At 40.1% G+C, this 22073-nt stretch overlaps 1 protein-coding gene across 1 annotated transcript in view; it reads right to left on the bottom strand.

Annotated features, from left to right (window-relative positions):
- LOC105475674 (dynein axonemal heavy chain 11) overlaps positions 1-22073 on the bottom strand; it is a 373683-nt gene that overhangs the window by 168572 nt on the left and 183038 nt on the right. The window contains exons 45-51 of the mRNA XM_071094928.1: positions 20401-20574; positions 10579-10783; positions 7066-7231; positions 6250-6352; positions 3769-4008; positions 1324-1485; positions 864-1057 (exon numbers count right to left, since the gene is read on the bottom strand). Coding sequence (XP_070951029.1) covers positions 864-1057; positions 1324-1485; positions 3769-4008; positions 6250-6352; positions 7066-7231; positions 10579-10783; positions 20401-20574 — 1244 coding nt within the window. The remainder of the gene's footprint in view (positions 1-863; positions 1058-1323; positions 1486-3768; positions 4009-6249; positions 6353-7065; positions 7232-10578; positions 10784-20400; positions 20575-22073) is intronic.

Genomic DNA, 22073 nt, shown 5'->3' with positions numbered 1-22073 from the left:
CTCAAACATTCTTGCCTTAGGGTCAGATGCAATCTTATCTCTGTCTAGAATGTTCTTCCTCCAGATCTTTCCATGTGTAGCACCTAGTTATCACTCAGGTCTCACTTTAAATGTCACCTCTTCACAGAGATGCCCAGTCCCTCTTTGGAAATTCACATATTGTATTTCTCACAGAATCAACCTATTTTCCTTCTTGGATATTTTTCTTGCTCACTCTCTTGCTTAGTTGTTCATGTCCTTATAGATGTCCATCTTCATCGCTAACATGTAAGCTCAACTATAGAGGGGACTGGATTGTGCTCACTGCTGCTGTATCTCAGCACCTAGAACAATGTCTGATAGGAGGGGCTGTAGATGGTTGCACAGTCTGTGCACTACATGAGGTACCAGGTCTAGGAGGTGAGCGAGAACCTTATCAGCCATGCTCTATCCAAGGACAGGTGCCTTTTTCTAATTTTCTGCCAACACAGCATGAACCCTCTCCCATTTTAAATAATTTGCACAAAATTGCTGAAAGGCTGGCAATATTCCTAGCTGGCACTCAACAAAACCTGCTTAATCAATGAAAATCAGTCCTCTGTCCCTTATGAACTATGTGACTTTGAACAAGTAATTTACGTTTCCACTTTCTTAATATTCAAGTAAAATAATGGATATGATGGCATCTCAGAAAACAGTGTGCCTATGTAAGACATTATTAAGAATGTGACATTAAAAAGCAACCCTCTTATACTTTAAAATTATATGTCAAACAGCAGATAAGAACTGGTGGTTCAGAGTGCTTAGTATGATCTATTGAAAAATGACAGTTGTGGATACCCAGCGATTCTTCCTTTTATGAAAAAGCATCGTGACTAACTCACACATGTTGCATGGCATCTTCAAATAAAACTAGGTGCATGGCAGCATTTAGTTCGTTGTAGTTGTCTAAGGTTTCCGTAAGAATCATCTTCAGCACTTCCCAGTCCTTCACTGGCATGTAATGTGGGTCCTTCCCTCTGTTAGCAAAGTGGCAATAGATGAGGGGCTGTTGAAGTAGCATGTGACTATCTATACCCTGCAGGATGAGAAAGGGGAAAATATGGCATGTTAATCATCCACCGAGGTCCGGCTGCGGGCAGCATGACCTAGCAAGAGAAATGCTTGCAGACCCATGCAAGCATGGGTGGAATGTTCCCAAGCATAGACCACGTGTATTCTGGAGTCACAGCCATTGCAAAAAGGTAAGCCCTTGTGCACCTCTCTCATATCCTCATCTAACTTTGGTCCCAATACCCAGTTGGTGTTGGAGTAAGTAGTGACCTCTGACATTCACACACTTACTTCAAAATATTTATAAGTGGTTTCCAGCATTTTTTTCTGAAACAAATCACAATCTTTTGTGTCTATCAGTTTGTCTCCATAAACACGGGCAGATTCATGAAGCCACAGACGTATTAAATCAAGTGGACCTTTTAAACACTCAGGAGAAGCAAATAAAATCCCCTACAAGGCAAAAATGGGGGAAAATAACTTAAATTCAAAGGTTGATGACATTCCAAATAAGTTTAACACTTTTTAAACTAAAATGTGAATTTAGCAAATGCTTAAAAGAAATATCATCAATAGTAATGTGCATGTTTATGTATAAAAGTAGGTTTACTTTTTGAAAAGTGCAATATTTGAAAATTTTAGTATGCTTATACCCATTTTTAGGTATGCAAGTAAGACCATTTCAAGAGCCAGCACAGGTGTGAAATATCACATCTGAGTACTTGAGCCTATTAAGCCTTACAATGGACTAAGTTTACAAAACCAAAGTACAAACAGAAAGTCACAGTACTAACATGAAAGTCACAGAATCGTATTTTTTTTTACTACAAAATCATTTGATATCAGTCTAATCATTTCACAGATGAATACAAGACCAAAAGTAAAGTACCCAAATTCATACGTTATGGGTAGATCTGGGTCTAGCACCAACACACTGTGACTCCTGTGCCCACTCATGGTGCTTTCAGTATCTTAGGTTCACATCCACTCACTCGTCATGGAGAGAGGCTGCTTACTCTGGATGCACAGGAGAATAGTAAGGGGGTTGTGGAGAATTAAGTTGCAAAAGGCTAAAAAATTATTTGGCAGTGTCAGGTGCAGCTGACAGGCTGGATATGAAGAGTAAGGAGGCAGTCCTCTCGTCCCATTTCACCTATGACCTCTCTTCCCTGTCCTTCCGAGATTAAAATTCTGCTTTTAAACAGCACGGTATTAAGCAATCTTTCCGGCAGGAGCTAGATACACAGACATGAAAAGAGCTGCTCCGTGTTCATAAGAAGCAACTGACTAATGCTGTGTTATGGACTTGAGGCAGTTGTGGCGTGATACTGAAAAGACGGTTATAAAAATATAAAGAAGTCCTATGGAGTTTTCATATTTAATCAATATACCACCTCTCTCACAAAAGAAATTTCAGCCATCCATTTGTACTGTACAGTGTAGACCGCATTAGTTGGATTTAAAAAAATAATTCCAGACTTTCAATTCCCTTTTCAGAATTTCCTAAGTCAAATACATAAACACTGTCCTTTTACCAGGTAAGCAAGGTAATTTTCAATATTAAACCAAAATGATCCAATAATTTAAAAATTACCATTTCTCTTAACATATGGTTAAAATCACACATAAATGCCTTATGCAAATACATGATCAATTATCCTTCTTACTTGGCACTCAGAACAGTAAGCACTCACTCACTCAATCTGAAGAGCCCAGACATCTACCTTTGCTTCCACTGCCAAGTCACCATATGCCATGGCCTGAATGGCCCCTACAATTCATGTCTTGAAACTTAATTGCCAATGTGACAATATTAAGAGGTGGGGCCTTTAGGAGGTGACTAAATCATGAGGGCAATGTGATCTTATGAAAGGGGTGCTGGGCATTTGCCCCATTTGCTCTGTCCCTTCTGCCCTGTGAGGATGCATCACGTAAAGCACCATTTTGGAAGCAGAGACCAGGCCCTCACCAGACACTGAATCTGCCAGTGCCTTAATCATGGACTTCCCAGCCTCCATAACTGTGAGAAATAAAATTCTATTATTTACGAATTACCCAATCTCAGGTATTTTGTCACAGCAGCACAGACAAAGACATTATATGACTTGTGGAGAAGCACTGTTCTCATTGATGCAATGGGAATAATAAACCTGCCATATTTACTTCCTGAGAAGTTTATGAGTAAAGTTAAAGAATACATATGAAAGTATATAACCATAGTTTTAAGCTGTTTTATAAATGAACACCGTTAACAGTTATGGCATGGTTTGGATGTGTGCCCCTCCAAATCTCATGTTGAAATGTGATTCCCAGTGTTGGAGGAGGGGCTTGGTGGGGAGTGATTGGATCATGGGGGCAGATCCTTCATGAATGGTTAGACCATCCCCCCTGTAATAAGTGAATTCTCACTCAGTTAGTTCATACAAGATCTGGTTGTTTAAAAGTTTGGGGACCTGCCCCGACTCACTCTCTTGCTCCTGGCTCTTGCCATGCAAAATGTGAAATACTGGCTCCCCATGACCTTCCACCATGATTGTCAGCTCCTGAGGCCCTCACCAGAAGCAGATGCTGGGGCCATGCTAGTCCAGCCTGCAGAACCATAAGCAGTTAAACCTCCTTTCTTTATAAATTTCCCAGCCTCAGGTGTTTCTCTATAGTGACACAAAAAGTGGGCTAATACATAGTATTATAATTATTTGTCTACTCAAGAGGCATAACACAGAGCAGTCAAGGTACCTGGAAGACGTTTGATAAATCTCTCAGATTAAAGATGTAGTGGAATTTAATAGCCGTGGGTAAAAAGTTACACATCATTGTCTGATGGAATGCTATTGTTGCCTGGATCAAAGTGGGGCCACTCCTGAGAACTGATGGAGCAAATGCTTGCTGTTGGAAGTGGAAACTAAAGATTTGGCCATAGATGGTGTTTAGTGCATCCAAAGATGGAAAATTGAATGCAAACACTGTGAAATGTCTCTGAAAAGAAAAACGAATATAAGAGTGTAAAGATTACGATTGTACCAGAAAATTGCAAAGACCTGATTTTTTCACTCTTCCCTGTATCCAGGCCCATTACCATGTAGCTTTTTAGTGTTCCACTCTGACTCTGGGGTAGGCCATGTGATTTACTTAAGCCAATAGAAGGAGGCAGAAGTGACAGTGTGCCAGTCGTTGTCAGAGGTGTATATTTCTACTTACTTTGTTAAGCCTCTGACTTTGCCATAAACTCTACAGGCCCTAAAGTATGAGAGACACATAAAGCAGGGCCATGTTGTCACAGTTACTCCAGCCAAAGCCACATCAAATTAACTGACAGTTTATCCCCAACATGCACAGATGAGCCCAGCCAAGATCAGCAGTCACTGAGCTCAGTCTCAGCTGAGTCCAGATGAATAAGCAACCACTGTATGCTACTGAATGTATGTTGGCGGTAGCTGTTTCTGTTGTCATGATTAAAAAGCTTATATGCGCACACAAAACGTGCACACAAATGTTTGTAGCAGCTTCCTTCATGATTGTCAAAAGTGAAAGCAACCAAGGTGTCCTTCAGTAGATGAACGGACGAACAAGCTGTGATGCATTCATACAGTGATTACTATTCAGCAATAAAAAGAGATGCACTACCAAGCCATGGAAAGACATGGAGAAATCTTAAGTGCATAGTTAAGCTAAGTGAAAAAAAGCCTATTTGGAAAGACTACATATCCTACGATTCTCACTACATGAAATTCTGGAAAAGGCAAAATTTATAGAAACAGAGAAAATATCAGTGCTTAAGGGATTAATATCCAGAATACATTGAGGCCTCCTAAAACTCAATGACAACAAAATAACCCAATTTAAACATGAGCACAAGACTTGAATAGACATTCCTCCAAAGAAGATACAAAAATGAACAAGCACATAAAAACATCACTAATCACTGGGAAAATGCAAATCATAACTACGAGATACTGCCTCACACTCAACAGCATGATTGCTGTCAAAAAACAAAACAAAACAGAAAATAAATGTGTGTGAGGATGTAGAGAAACTGGGACTCTGATGCACTGTCGGTAGGGAATAAAATAAGGTATAGTTGTCATGGAAAACAGTATCATGATTTCTCAAAAAATTAAAAGTAGAATTCTGATACAATTCATTAATTGTATTGCTGGGTGTACACCCCAAATAATTAAAAGCAGGGTCTTGAAGATATATTTGTTCACCCATGTTCACAGCAGCATTATTTACATTAGCCAAAGTGTGGGAGCAACCCAAGTGTCCATCAACAAATGAATGACTAAGGAAAATGTGGTAAATACATGTACTAGAATATGACTCGGTCTCAAACAGGGAAAAAATTCTGCAACATGCCACAACTGGATGAACCCTGGACATTATGCTAAGTGAAATAAGCCAGCCACAAAAAGACAAATACTGGATAATTCCACTTATATGAGGTACTTAAAATAGCCAAAATCATAGACACAGAAAGTAGAATGGTGGTTGCCAGCGGAAAGTGGGGAGGAGAGAAAGGGGAGCTCAATGGATACAGAGTTTCAGTTTCACAAGACGAAGTTATGGAGATGGGTGGTGATCTTGGCTGCCCAACATTATGTATGTAGTTAATATTATTGAACTGTACACTTGAAATGGTTAATGTGGTAAGTTTTATGTAACATATATTTTACAACAATAATAATAGTAAAGAAAAGACAAAAGATCAATTGTTACCAGGGACTCAGAGGGAAAAGAGAGAGGAATGAATTGGTTGAGTACAGAGATTTTGGGGCAGTGACACTATTCTATATGATATTGTTAACAGATGATACTTGTCATTATACATCTGTCAAAACCCATGGAATATATATAATACAAAGAAGGAATCCCAATGTAAACTCTGAACTTCAGTTAATAATACTGTGTCAATATTGGCTGATCATTGCAACTAATGCAAGATGTTAATAATAGGGTAAAACAAGTGGGGGCATTAGGAGAGTACATAGGAATTATCTGTACTTCCAGCTGATTTTGCTATAAACTTTGATATAAAAAGTCTACTAATTAAAACAAAAAGGCTTATTAGAACCCCTGTCTATTGTTAGTGGGAATAAAATATGGTACAGCTGCCATGAAAAACATGCTTAATCAGATGTCCCATAGGAATCCTAATCTGTACTCAAAAGCAGTACAATACAGATCTACAGTTTTTGAGTGCAGTATTCAACACCCTACCTGTAGCCTAGGATTGATGGTGAAGCTGCCCACCATTGGATTCATGCAGGCGACATACTGGCAGTTGTGGATTTCTTTAAGCATCACCTTCTGTCTATCATACCTGAAAGACAGAAAATAGAACCTTAAATCCAAAAACTGGAGATGACAAAACAACAAAATATAACAGTTCATAAAGGACTTCATCACAGATTATCTCCTTATCTTTATAAACACTCTGTGAGGTTGACCTTGTGAGCCTTATTTGAGAGACATCAAAACTGAAGCTCAAAAAACTGAAGGTGACTTAACTCCTTTGATGCCAAAATCAAGATCAAGAGCTGCATCAATATAAACTATTACTGCTTATTGATTCTCATGTTACTCTGTAGAAGCTATCTTGTATCCACAGCAAGACTCCAGTGGATGGGCTGGGGGCTGTCCCTATAGTTAACTGTCAGGGATTGATGACTACAGTGCCCAAACATTTACACCCTGCCAAATCAGATCAAGTTTCTCTTAAATAATTTGGTGTGAGTTAACACTTAAAGAGGACATGATTTCTAGACAGTCTTAACATTTCTGAGATACTTTTCAATCCAATCTTCCAAAGATACAAAGGGAAACTATTCCATTCAATATGATGAAAAGAGATACAAAGTAAACCCAAAAGATATTCCTTAGAAGAAACTGGTGATAATTCCACTTGAATTCATCCATAATAATTATTCATAATATTTTTTTAAATTTTATTATGCATAATAAATATGGATAAATATTATTATCCATAATAATTATTAGATTTTGGGAGAGAGTAAACTACAGAGAATTGCTTACCAATGTCCATAATCAATATGCTGCCGGATCAGGGTGTGAGGCTGAACAGTGCCATATAAGTCCACTTCAGGCATGTTCATGTCATCGATAAAATAAATCAATTTTTTATTTCCTCCAGGACCATAGTTATGACCAGCTTTTTTCTCTAGGGGTTTCTCAAGAATTTCTGAAATAAACATATATTTCTGTCCACCAATCAATAGAATGTAAATGTTCTGTTTAGTCATTTTTCTTTTGTTCTTACCTTCTTCTGTTGATTTCATCTACCCCATGGTTTCAGGTATCACCTCTTCATAGGTTAAGAGACCTGACATGTGTATCTGGCCCCTCCTTTTGTGTCATGCTCTCCTGCCAATCTCCCTCCTGTTGCCAGAAGTCACTCCACCTCTCCTTTATGGAGACTGCAACATGTGCAGCACGACATCACCTTGTCCATCACAGCTGAAACAACTCAACTCCTGATCTGTGTACTTCCTCCCCTGTACCCATTCTATATGGCCACTGCTAGTCCAGCTATGGCCTGGTCTCTCAGTTCTCTTCTCTTATCATCTCTGCAGGAGAGTCTGGGAACAGCTCAGGAAAGTCTCCCATACCTGTCTTCTTAGGCGGCTGGAGTGCAGAAGCACAAGAACAGTGTACGTAGACACTATCCACAATGTAGACACCATCCGTGTATAAATAAAGTTACATTTCTTCCTGTGTCTATATGACTTTGTGTCTATTTTTTAAAGTCCTGGGTGAAGGAAATCCAGAACAGTGTGTGTCTGAGATGTAGTATCTAATTATTTGTTGACTCTCCAAACAGACTGTAAGTATTTTGAGACCAAGGAACTATGTCATATTCGTTGCTATACCACCAACAATGGCCACAACAAATACTTTTTTAAAATGAGCAAACAAATGAATGAATGAACAAAGAATCATACAATAAATAAACACCTTTTCCAAGAGGCAGACCCACATTTCCAAACACTTGCTGAGCACTAATTCTTACTAGCCATTACCATCCAACGTTCAGCCAACACTAAATCTGCCTCTTTTCCAACTCAGCTTAACATCTTCTCTTCCTCACTCATAATTCACCTCTTCCCTTTTGCCTCTGTGCTCTTGCTTATGGGGTTAACACGCCCAGTCAGCCAGATGCAAAGCCTCCCAGTAATCTCTCTCTCCTAGTCCCGTGTTTTCCAACCACAGCCTATAAATGGTACTTCATGTCATTTCCATATGTTCCCAACTTGCCACCTCCTTTTCTACAACTCTGGTCCAGGGTCACATTACATATAGCTCTTATACTACTCAGGGGGACTGATCTCCCCACCTCAGATCTCTCTTCTCAAAAGACAGTGCCCACCTTGTCAGTTACTTGCTTCCCTATCAATGGTTCACAGTCCCCTCATTTTGTGTCTCAGCATTCTCTCCAGTTGGTGTGATCAACCATCGGTGGTTGCCTGGGACCGTCCCAGTTTTAACACTACAAGTCCCACGTTCCAGAAAACACTTTGGTCTTTTGGCGAACTGGATAGGTGGTCACCCTATCTGCAGTATAACTCCACATCAATAGCTTAGCCTTTTCCATATCTTCCACCCAATCATCATGCTTCAGGCATCACAGAGATTCAATTCGTTGACTGTGTCCCACAATTTTCTTTCTTCCATGTCTTTCCTTAAGCTGGTCCTTCTATCCTAATCTTCTTCTTTGCCTATTTGTCGCCCCAACTCAAATGTTTGAAACCATAATTCTCTTTACAAGTATACTGACAACCATAGCTCTTTCTACTCCTCATACTAATAGGCCATCTCTAAATCTTATTCATGCCTGTATTCCTTTTAGGAATTAGCAAGATGCCCTCACATCATAGTCAAGTAATTTGTTCAACTACTGAACTGTAGCCTAATCTTCCATTTATAAATCATAGAGTCTTTCTTTCATATCTGCAAATGAAAAACATATACCCCACATAATGCTTGGGAAAAAGTAGGTAAATAATATGTATTTTCTGAAGAGATGAATGAAATAACTGGCTCTTTTTGGGGGACAGGTATCTCAATACATTTCCCAGGCTGGACTCAAACTCCTGGGCTCAAGCAATCCTCCGACCTCAGCCTCCTGAATAGCTGGGACTACCAGCATGTACCACCACACCTGGCTTGAGTTGGCTTTCTAAGGGTTCCATTCATAAAGATAAGACCAAATGACTAATAAAAAGTTGATAGAAAAATCACTATTGGCTGTTAATGATGTCAGTGAGTAAGAAAATGTATTATTATTATTATTATTTTTTTTTTGAGATGGAGTCTCGCTCTGTTGCCCAGGCTGGGGTGCAGTGGCCGGATCTCAGCTCACTGCAAGCTCCGCCTCCCGGGTTTATGCCATTCTCTTGCCTCAGCCTCCCGAGTAGCTGGGACTACAGGCGCCCGCCACCTCGCCCGGCTAGTTTTTTGTATTTTTTAGTATTATTAGTCTCCACTGATATAGCTAAGAAAACAACATATATCCACATATAAACAGACACCTCGGAAACTCACATTCAGGACAACTCAATGGTTTTAATAAACAATTGGACATCAGAGAGTTTGGCTGTCCCCCAACAGAGCCCCCTTTCTCTGCTGGAGAGTGACTGGCCTTCCCACATCAGCTCTGTGATTTCCCCTCTACTTCCCATGTCTCTTGCTCACCCTACCTAACTCTGGGAATGCCCCAGATCTGTGAGGTTCTTTTGATTACATTGATTAGTTATTCAGTAGTTCAAAATTAGTTCTAGTGACTTTAAGATTTCTTTTTTTTTTTTTTTTTTTTTTTTTTTGAGACGGAGTCTCGCTCTGTAGCCCAGGCTGGAGTGCAGTGGCCGGATCTCAGCTCACTGCAAGCTCCGCCTCCCGGGTTCACGCCATTTTTCGGCCTCAGCCTCCCGAGTAGCTGGGACTACAGGCGCTGCCACCTCGCCCGGCTATTTTTTGTATTTCTTAGTAGAGACGGGGTTTCACCGTGTTAGCCAGGATGGTCTCGATCTCCTGACCTCGTGATCCGCCCATCTCGGCCTCCCAAAGTGCTGGGATTACAGGCTTGAGCCACCGCGCCCGGCCGACTTTAAGATTTCATTAATGCCTCTTGGTTCTGTCATTTACTCAGTTTTAATGAATTTATCCTAAATTAATCTCTTACTTGAAAAAGTAGCCAGAACATACCTCCTTGAGTATACCCTTATATTGGTAAGACTCCAGGCAATTAAAGGTAACCAGTGGTTTTGAGGTACCAAATTAACACTACTGATGTATATTCTTGCTGCTCTAAAGCATAATCACCCAAATAAAGCCATGAGTGACACAAAAAGCCAAAATCACAACAATATTTAAAGAACGTATATTTAACAAGGATGATAAGTACAAATTCATCTGAGGCCCAAGCAACAACTCTAAATTCTAGGGAAAGGTATTATGAGTCTTTTGGGCCACATGTTCCCACCTTGATGATTTTTGATCCCTTGTTTCTGGAAAATAAACAGGTGCACTTACTTTGCAGAGCTGCGGATGTTGTGTAGTAGTTGAAAGGCACACGTGATACTATGTAATCCTGAGAGAGACTTGCCAATGTGTCACCTACAAAGACTGTTTTTCCCACTCCTGCATTTCCTACTAGCATTAGAGGTTTTCCTTTCTCAAGCAACAACTCCATGAAATATCTAAGACGAGTTGTCTCTGATGTGTGAACCAGAACTGTCTGGGAGGAGAAACAGAATGGAACAAAAATCAGAAAGAGAGAGCACGCTCACGCGAGCGAGAGGCATTTCAAAATTATTTATCAAACTCAACACAGTCACTTTAGAATTGAGATCCAAATAATTCATAGTTCAGATTAGCACCCAATGGGAGAGATTCCACCTTATTTTCAGTTTTGAATGGTCGTTGTTCAGACTTTGTAGCTTGAGGGGAGCAATTAGATAATGCCATCAACGTACCATAAAGTAAACAACTGATTTATCATTTCCAAATTAAGTACTAGCCCCCAAGGCTCCTTATTTCAGAATACCTACTCTACCCAACATTGTGGTAAGCACAGAAGGGAATACAGTAAACATATAAGAAACTATCTACAACATTTCAGGAGATGAGAAAATGTTCGAGAAGTCAAGACACACACAAACGAAAATTGGGACCAATTCCTTGGCCTCATTAGATTAAATGGCTAAATGATTCAGCATGCTAAAGGAGTTCAGTGTGGGAAGAGACCAGTTTAGGGAGAAATGATGGCTTTTAAGTGGAATATGAAGAAACCAAAACACATTTGAAACATATCATGCCTTGCTTTGTTAAAAACTAAAACTTAATTTTTATGTTTCAAAAATTGGCTATTTATGCACTCTATTACTTTACAAACAATTTGAAGTGGCTTACAGGAACACAAATAAATAAAAATCAAACTCAGGGAACACATTACAATGTAAGATCAGAACAAGAAGTAGATGTAGATATGCAGTAAACAGAATTTTGCTCAGTGATTAAAAGATAGGTGATTCTGGGTTTTGGCACCAAAACAAAACACAAAATACAAAAGATAATTAATGATTTGTTGCATTTCTTGGTGTTCAAATTTAAAAGGAGGGGAGAATCTACCTGCAAGATTCATATTGTTTGTAAGAAATCCACATAAAGTCTATAATGGATGAAATTCTTCTCTACCTGGCTAGCATATACTAAACACAATGGAATATTGTGAGGTTTTTGTTTTTTTGGTTTTGTTTTTTATGTTGTTGTTGTTTTTGAGATGGAGTCTCACTCTGTCACCCAGGCTGGAGTGCCGTGGTGTGATCATGGCTCACTGCAGCCTTGACTTCCTGAGCTCAGGTTATTCTCCCACCTCAGCCTCCCAAGTTGCTGGGAATACAGGCACCTGCCATCATACCCGGCTAATTTTTTGTATTTTTAGTAAAACGAGGTTTCACCGTGTTAGCCAGGATGGTCTTGATCTCCTGACCTTGTGATCTCCCTGCCTCGGCCTCCCAAAGTGCTTGGATTACAGGCATGAGCCACCGTGCCCAGCCCATCATGAGTTTTTTTAATGACTATTTTTTTTGAGACAGGGTCTCACTCCTACACCCAGGCTGGAGTGCAGTGGCATGATCATGGCTAACTGCAGCCTCGACTTCCTGAGCTCAGGTTATTCTCCCACCTCAGCCTCCCAAGTAGCTGGGACTACAGGCATGCACCACCATGCCCAGCTAATTATTTTGTATTTTTTGTAGAGACGGGGTTTTGCCATGTTGCCCAGACTGGTCTCAAACGCCTGGGCTGAAGCGATCACCTGCCTCAGCACCCCAAAGTGCTAGGATCACAGGTGTGAGCCACCAAGGCTGACTTAACTGAATATTTTATACACAATTCAAGATCATCTTCATGACTGAACATGTACTCTAGAACTTCATTTTAATTCAGTGATACTCTTAGGGTTTCCTAAAAGACAGAACTGTTCTGTGCTACACTAAACAGTTCTAGACTACTCTTTAATAAACATTTGAGCTGCATCTCATATTTTTTTCTCCTTTCTTGCTGCTAGTTGTCATCATTTGCTTTTAAATTTGTCTGCTGGCCTTTTTTCACATACTAATACCAATAATTCACACTTACTGAGAAATGAGTATATAGGTGTGGCAGGTACCATGCTAAGCACTTTACATGCATAATGTCATAAGACACCCATAACAAACCTATAAAGACAGTTGCTATTTTTATTTCAGAGGTGATGAAACTAAAGCTAAAAGAACATAACCGACTTGGTCAAGGTCATGGTTACTAGTAAGTGGCAGTACTTCGATTCAAACCCAAGTCAGAGCCTGACCTCTCTCTTATCTACACATAGAATGCTCTTCAGAGCATGGACTCTGGAGCCAGGCTGCCTGGCTGTGAATCCTGCTTTGCTTGTTTTAGTGTGACCAACTCTTGTTAGTTTGCTAGGGATTTCAAAATTTAAAGTCCAATGTTCCCGAAACTCCTTTAATCCCAGTCAAACTAGAACTGTTGGTCATCCTATACTTACTACCTGTATAGCTCTGGATATATTTCTTCTCTTCGTGCCTGTTTCTCCATATGTTTTTTAAAAAAAGCCGGGGGGGGGAGCTAGTGACAGTTCCTGCCTTAGAAGGTTGCTATAAGGATTGCTTTATGTAAAGCATTCAGTAAAGCGCTTGACATATAACAGCATAATATTAGTATTTCTATTATTATTGACTTTCTATGGTTATCTTCCACTATATTAAGATGCTGTTAATTAAGTAATCACATTTGGTACAACTGTGTGGAAAGAAAGAGCACAAACTGCTCATAGGTTCTCTGTTGAATACAAGATATCATCACTAAGGTGCATCAACCTTGTGATAGCAGTTTTCAGGTCTTCAGCAGTTCTTGGTTGATTACATGTTCTCAGCCTTCAACCAGCTAGATTATACTTGTAGATAGCTGAATTCTAGGTAGCTTGAACAAAAAGCAAGATTTTCAAATAGATAAAGTAGATGGAGCAGACACTTTTGACTTCTTTTTTTTTTTTTTTTTTGAAATGGAGTCTCGCTCTTGTTGCTCAGGCTGGAGTGCAATGGCGCGATCTTGGCTCACTGCAACCTCTGCCTCCCGAGTTCAAGCGATTCTCTGCCTCAGCCTCCCAAGTAGCTGAGACTGCAGGCACCAGCCACCACGCCCAGTTAATTTTTTGTATTTTTAGTAGAGAAGAGATTTCACAATGTTGGCCAGGCTGGTCTCAAATTCCTGGCCTCAGGTGACCCAACCCACCTTGACCTCCCAAAGCGCTGGGATTATAGGCGTAAGTCACTGCGCCCGGCCTTCCCTGCTTCTTCTTTGTTGGGAAAGACCCCACTTTGTCCAAGTCCTCACCCCTCCCCCACATAGCCATGTGCTCCACAGGAAGCTCTGCCTGGCTCCTGCAGGATGTGAGGACTCATCAAAGCCCATCACGGCAGCCCCGCTACCGAGGCCTGAGACTGGATTAGAGGTGGCACATGGCCCAGTCTGCAGAATTAGATGCAGGAGGCAGTCAGCTCCAGACTTCTGAGGAAGGTTTCCTCACTCTTAATAAAAAGATAGGAGAAAGTCCCTGCCTCCTTTGAAGTTGTTTTCTGGAACCACTAGAGACATCTTGAGACAAAAGGGATGGCTGTCTTAAATTCAAGTCAATGTTAAGAAGAGCAGTACAGAAAGACGGGATGATCAGAATCCTTGGTGATGCCGCCAAGTCACAGAATTAATCTGCATTGTGGTTATTCGACCTCTGAATTCCTTGTTTGTGAAATAATAAATTTCCTCATTGCTTGGGGTTGAACTGTCTCCTCCCCAAATTTCTATGTTCAAGTCCTAATCTGCAGTATCTCAGAATGTGATGTTATTTGGGAATAGGGTTGCTGCAGATGTAATGAGTTAGGATGAAGTCATACTGGAGTAATATTACAGGCTGATAATGTTGTGTCCCCACAACATTCATGTCATAAAGTCCTAACCCCGGTATTTCAGAATGAGACTGTATTTGGAGACAGAGGCTTTAAAGGGGCGATTAAGTTAAAATGAAGCCATTAGACTGAGTCCTAATCCAATCTGATAGGTGTCCTTATAAGAAAATTTGAACCCACAGGGAGACATCAGGGATACATATGCACAGAGAAAAGCCATGTGAGGATGCAGAGAGAAAGTGGCTATGAGGAGTGAGGCCTCAGGAGAAGCCAAACTTGCTGACACCTTGAGCTTGGACTGCTAGCCTCCAGAGCTGTGAAGAAAGAAACTTCTGTTGTTGAAGTTGCCCAGTCTATGGGATTTTGTTATGGCAGCCCTAGCAAACTAATACAGTTGTCCTCCTTTAACTTTGGCGAGGTATGTGCCAAGGCACCCAGGGAATGCCTGAAACCACAGATGGTACAGAACCCTATATATACTGTTTTTTCCTATACCTATATACCTATAATGAAGTTTAATTTATAAATGAGGTACACTAAGAGATTAACAATAATAAAATAGAACAATTCTGTCAGCAGCACTATTCTTGCACTTTGGGTCATTATTATGTAAAAGAAGGGTTACTTGAACACAAGCACTGCAATACACAATAATCGACCTGGTCACCAAGACAGCTGGATGAAGGGATGGTTACCATCCTGGGTGGGATGAAGTGGGGTGGCACGAGATTTCATTCTGCTACTCAGATCAGTGTGCAATTTAACTTATAAATTGCTTATCTTTGGAATATTCCATTGAATATTTTTGGACCACTGTTGACCACAGGTAGCCAAAACCTCAGAAAGCCAAGCCATGGATAAGTGAGGGACTACTGTACAGATTTGCTTGTTTGTTTGAATTTTTATTTGTAAATTTACGCAACCAGTTTCAGAATATACAGATTATTCTGTAGTTTGCTTTTTTCAATCAACATTATACTTTTGAGATATGCTCATATTGGTGTATCTAGGTCTAGGTAATTTTGCTTACTGCTGTGTAGATTTCCATTCTACTAATACATTACAACTTAGTTTTTCAATTTTCCTTTTTTTGGTTGTTGTCAGGAACAACATGACCATGATCATCTTTGTATGTGTGGTTGGGTTTCTCTAGGTTACAACTATAATTAATTTTTTTGGATCACAGAGCTAAAATATGCTTTTTTTTAAAAAAAAGTTAATTTTTAATTGACAAAATTATATATATTTATTGTGTATAACGTGATACTTTGAAATATGTATACATTGTAAAATGGCTAAATCCAGCAAATTAACATACACTTACAATTCACATAGTTTTTTGTTTTTTTTTTGTTTTTTTTTTTTTTTTTTTCTGAGATATTTTCACCCTTGTTGCCCAGGCTGGAGTGCAATGGCGCAATCTTGGCTCACTGTAACCTCTGTCTCCCAGGTTCAAGCAATTATCCTGCCTCAGCCTCCCATGTAGCTGGGATTACAGGCACATGCCACCACGCCCAGCTATTTTTTGTATTTTTAGTAGAGACGGGGTTTCGCCATGTTGGCCAGGTTGGTCTTGAACTCCTGACCTCAGGTGATCCACCTGCCTCAGCCTCTCAAAGTGCTGGGATTACAGGTGTGAGTCACTGTACCCAGCCCCACGTGCTTATTTTTTATGGGAAGAATACTTACAATTTTTTCTCTTAATGGCTTTTTACAAATACTATACATTGTTATTAACTATAGTCACCATGTACAACAAATCTCTTGAACTTATTTCTCCTGTCTAACTGAAATTTTGTATTCTTTGACCAACATCTCCCCAACCTCCTAACTCCAGCCCCTGGTAGCCACCATACCACTCTCCACTTCTATGAGTTCAACTTTTAAAATTTCACAAATAAGTGAGATCATGCATTATTTGTCTGTGTCTGACTTATTTCACTTAATGTACTCCAGGTTCATCCAAGTTGCTGCAAAGGACAGGATTTCCTTCTTTGTAAAGGCTGAATGGAACAAGTTGAATATTCCTTATCTGAAATGCTTGTGATCACAAGTATTCTGGATTTCAATTTTTGGGGGTTTTGGGATATTTGCATTGTACTTACTGGTTGAGCATTCCTAATCTGAAATGCAAACTATTCCAATGAACATTTTCTTTGAGCATCATGTCAGCCCTCCAAGTTTTCAATTTTGGAACATTTTAGATTTTTGAATGAGAGATGCTCAACCTATATGCCATTGTGTGTATGAACCTCATTTTTTTTGTCCGTTCATCCATTGATGGACACTTAGGTTAACTCCATATCTTGGCTATTGTGAATACTGCTGCAGTAAATATGTGAGTGCAGATATTTTGTTTCCTTAGGATATACATCCAGAAGTGGGATTGCTAGATTATACGGTAGCTCAATTTTTAATTTGAGGAACCTCCATACTGTTTTCCATAATGGCTGTACTAATTGATATTCTCACCAACAGTGTACAAAGGTTCCATTTTCTCATTTTTCTTGACAACACTTGTTATCTTTTGTCTTTTTGATAACAGACATTCTAACAGGTGTGAGGTGGTATCTCATCATGGTTAATACAGATTTTGATTTTGAGAAGTGGGCTGCTGTTGTAACAGATACCTAAAAAAGTGGAAGTGACTTTGGAACAGGATAAGAAAACAGGATAGAATAGTTTTAAGGCGCAGGCAAGAAAATGCCTAGATTGCATTGAAGAGATTGCTGATGGAAATATGAACATTAAAGAGGCTTCTGGTGAGGCCTCAGATGGTAATAAGGAATATGCTACTTGACACTGGCAGAAAAGCAATTCTTGTCATAAAGTGGCAAGGAACATGGCTGAATTGCATTCTAGTGTTCTGTGGAAGATAGAATCTGTGAGTGATTAGCTCAAGTACTTAACTGAGGAGATTTCTAAGAAAAGTGTTGAAGGTGTGACCTAGTTTCTCCTTATTGCTGGCAAAATTAAAGAGGTGAAAGACATATTGAAGAAGTAACTGTTAAGCAGAAAGGAACTAGAATTTAAAGATTTGGGAAATTCTCAGCTTCTCCATATGCAGAACATGAGAAAGTGTATTCTGGAGAGAACACCAAAGTGTGGCCAGCCAAAGTGTGGCCAGAAGATGACTCCATAAAGAAATTATGGGTGTAATTCTTAGACAAAATCAGCTATTTCAAAAGAAGTCAGAGATACAGATGTGGTTATACCAGCAGAAATATTGCCATCTTGGGGTAAAGAGGATGGAAACAGGACAAAATGAAGGAAGGTAAGACTTCTTAGGTTCTACAGGACAAGACAATTTAGCAACCTGGCTGCAAATGTGTATTAACCTCCAAGAAAAGGGAAAGTAACTCCAAAGGCAATTCAGAGATCAGCAGAACATCCACTGATGCCATCACTGGCCCAAAAGGTACAGATCAGGGAGATGAAGCTATTTCTCCCTCACTTTCAGGGAGTGGGGTTACCACTTCTGTCAGTGAGCTAGGATGCTACTGCCTGGTGCCCCAGGGACAGGGCTGCTGCCCAAGGCCATGGAGGTGGGGCTGCTCTCAAGGGCAACACTGCCACCTCAGTGGGTCCAGAAGCAGGGCCATCATCCCAGTGGGCCCTGGTATAGGGCATTGAGCCAAAGAAGATTATTCTAAAGTCTTAAGAATCTAAAGGAATTTGCTCTGCTAAGTTTTGGACTTCTGATTTCTCCCTTTACAAATGGAAAGGTCTATCCTATGCCTGTTCTACCACTGTACTTTGCAAGCAGGTAACTTCTCTGGTTTTGTAAGTTCACAGCTAGAGAGGAATTTTGCCTCAGGATGAATTGTACCTCAATTTATTTCATGAATTGATAGATGAAGTGTATCATGTAGATGATACTTGGATTATATTTGGGACTTAGAGTTGATACTGGAATGGATTAAGAATTCTGGGCCGTTGGTAGACTGGGTGTGGTGGCTCATGGCTGTGATCCTAGCACTTTGGGAAGCCAAGGTGGGTGGATCACTTGAGGTCAGGAGTTCAAGACCAGCCTGGCCAACTTGGTGAAACCCTGTCTCTACTAAAAATACAAAAATTAGCTGGGCATGGTGGTGGGGTGCCTGTAATCCCATCTACTAGAGAGGTTGAGGCAGGTGAACTGCTTGAAACTGGGAGGCAGAGGTTGCAGTGAGCCAAGATTGCACCATTGTACTCCAGCCTGGGCAACAGAGTGAGACTGTCTCAAAAAAAAAAAAAAAAAAAAAGAAAGAAATGAAAAAAAGAATTTTGGGCTGTTGGAATGGGTGAATGTATTTTGTATGTTAGTAGGACTTGAATTTTGGGAGTCAAGAGGGCACATTATTACAGGCTGAATTATGTCTCCTCCAAAATTAATCTCTTAAAGCCTCAACCCCTCATACCTCAGAATGTGACTGTATTTGGGAATAGGACTTATAAAAGAGATAATTAAGTTAAAATGAGGTTATTAGGGTAGGCCCTTATCCAATGTGACTGGCGTTCTTAGGAGAAGAGGAAATTTAGACATACAGGGAGACAGTGACCATGAATGTGCACAAAGAGAAAAGGCTATGTGAGGTCACAGCAAGAGATGCCTATCAGCAAACTGAGGAGAGAGGCTGCAGGAGAAACAAAACCCCTTGGTATCTCCATCTTGGACTTCTAGCCTCTAGAACTAAGAGAAAAACACGTTTTTACTGTTTACGCCACCTGGTCTTTGGTCTTTTGTTATGGCAGCTCCAGGAAATGAATGCACTGGGCTTTCTGTTATTTGGCACTAACTGCCTCCTAATAAATGCCACAGAAATCACCTATATGCCACTCATACAGCACTCCCAAAATAATAAGCTCCAAAACGAATCAGAATGACATGATTTCGAGGAAGAAATAAAATGAAAAGGAAAACACATTGAGGCAGAATAAGATGATCAAAGAATAACTGAATCTAAGGGAAATGCAGAAGAGTGATCTATGCAAAGAAACAGTGAAGAGAGAAAGTTTCATTTGGATCATCAGCTGTCACGTGACTCAGTGAGAAGAGGAGATTAAACATATTCATTTGATAGCTGGAGGGTATAAGAAGAAAGTTATATGTGAAAAGCGCTATCTAAGAAATTTACAATAAGTTCAGAAGTAAGAATCACTGAACAGAAATATGCCTTCAATGTTTACAAACTCACAAAGTTTCTAGGAAAATATAAACAAATTATTTCTTTATATTTTATAGTTATTGCAGATTTAAGTTGTACTATTTTTTAAAAAGAGGATGCAGAAATATAACAGCCATCTCACTAAGCATTCTTATAGCTGCGATTCTTCTCTCCCAGTGATATATGTCATATGCTGAGCATATTAACACAATAACTTATTCATCAGGCAAGAAAGAAAAAAAAAGATTTTTTTTTTTAAAGGGATCACATCAGCACACTTCACTTGAATATTGGTGATATGGTTTGGATCCGTGACCCCGCCAAATCTCATGTTGAATTGTAATCCACAATGTTGGAGTTGGGGCCTGGTCGGGGGGTGACTGGGTCATGGGGGCGGTTTCTCATAAATGGTTTAGCACCATCCATCTTGGTACTGTTCTCATGATAGTGAATTCACTCTCATAAGATCTGGTCATTTAAAAGTGTGCAGCACCTGCCCCCTCACTCTCTCTTGTTCCCGCCTTGGCCAAGTGAAGTGTCTGCTTCCCCTTCCCCTGTGATCTCTTGAGGCCTTCCCAGAAGCCCAGCAGATGCCAGCATCATGCTTCCTGGGCAGCCTGTGGAATCATGAGCCAATTAAACCTCTTTTCTTTATAAATTACCCAGTTTCAGGGTTTTTAAAAAATATATATAGCAATATGAAAATGGACTAATACAATTGCTATGTTCCACACACCTACCTGCAGAGGCACATCTGGATCCATAGTAAATTGGGCAATTTTGTCAGCCCAAGGCAATAATTTCTTCGTTTTGTGGTCCACATAATAATCAAAGATTGTTCCCTGGGATGGAAATTTCACTGCTTTCATCTCTTTCTGCCACCACCAGCTGAAGTCAGCTTGATAATCAGAAAGCTAAGGAGAACAAGAGAAATACTTATTGTAGACTCAAAGGTAATTAAAACTATGAAAAAAAACAAGAAACAAATTATGAATAATATCATCATAGGAGTAGAAGCCTAAAATTACCATATACCCATCAAGCACAAATTTTGTGAAATAATTAACTTAAAAAGCAAGGTAAAGTTAGGTGAATGCCAGATTACCTGTTGGTTATTCAATCTAATGACAATATATTATGCAAATTCCTGTGCTAGGTAGTCACTATTGAACAGTGGTGTTCACTTCTACCAATGTTCACAACAATTTATGGGAAAATGGGAAAAATAAGAATGGAGTACTTTTAAAAAATTAATAACACTATTTGATTTAAATACTGTCCTTTGTTCTGAGCTTATAGCTTTCCTGGCCCTTTCAATAATAAAATAATTTTCCCTTATAAAATTATGGTGATAAATAGTTATTTTTATAAATGCTCTGGCTTAGAAAAGTAAACAACTGGCAACTCTATACCATTCCTACACATCATCATTGAAACTCTGTTGATCTCTGGAATTCTAAACCTGGGAATCCCTGCCATGAGAGATGGAGGAATGGAGAAACACATGGACCTGTTTTCCCACCAGACCAGATCTAAGGGTTGTAGTTGAAAACTGCATAGGGACCAACTTTCAGCCTCCAGAGAGATTTATAGTAGCAAGGAACAGACTCTCTTTACTGGGAGGTGCTTGTTTTAATATGAGTATAGATAGAAGTCATTTACTGCTAGATTAGGGTTTGGAAAATAAAGAGGAGGACAACTGTGTGCAACAACTAGAAAAACCCTTCTATATCAACAGGATGACCTGGCCCAGTGATGCCCATGTCCAGAGGATGACCTGGCCCAGTGATGCTCATGTCCAGAGGATGACCTGGCCCAGTGATGCTCATGTCCAGAGGATGACCTGGCCCAGTGATGCTCATGTCCAGAGGATGACCTGGCCCAGTGATGCTCATGTCCAGAGGATGACCTGGCCCAGTGATGCTCATGTCCAGAGGATGACCTGCCCCAGTGATGCCCATGTCCACAGGATGACCTGACCCAGTGACTCCTATATCCACAGGATAATCTGGCCCAGTGACTCCTATATCCATAGGATGATCTGACCAGTCACTGCCATAGCCACATGATGACCTGGTCCAGTGACACCTCTATCCATCCACAGAAGACCTGGCCCAGTTACTCCCATATCCACAGATGACCTGGCCCAGTTACTCCCATATGCACAGATGACCTGCCCCAGTGACCCTTGTATTCATAGGATGACCTGGCTCAGTGCCTCTTATATCCACAGGAGACCTGGCCCAGTGTATCCTATATCCATAGCATGACCTGACAAAGTGAGTTTGATGAACTTTTAAAAATACTGTGTGTGTCTACTGCTTTCAACAATCTCATTTTTATCTATGACTTCAACTGTGATTTTTCCGCAGAGAAGTTTTTAAACCTGCTTTTACTTTGATGTCCCTATGTC

The sequence above is a fragment of the Macaca nemestrina genome, chromosome 4 (assembly GCF_043159975.1).
Source record: "Macaca nemestrina isolate mMacNem1 chromosome 4, mMacNem.hap1, whole genome shotgun sequence".
Lineage (NCBI taxonomy): Eukaryota > Metazoa > Chordata > Mammalia > Primates > Cercopithecidae > Macaca > Macaca nemestrina.
Note: the sequence above shows the minus strand (reverse complement) of the source record. Positions and strands in the feature narration are given on the sequence as shown.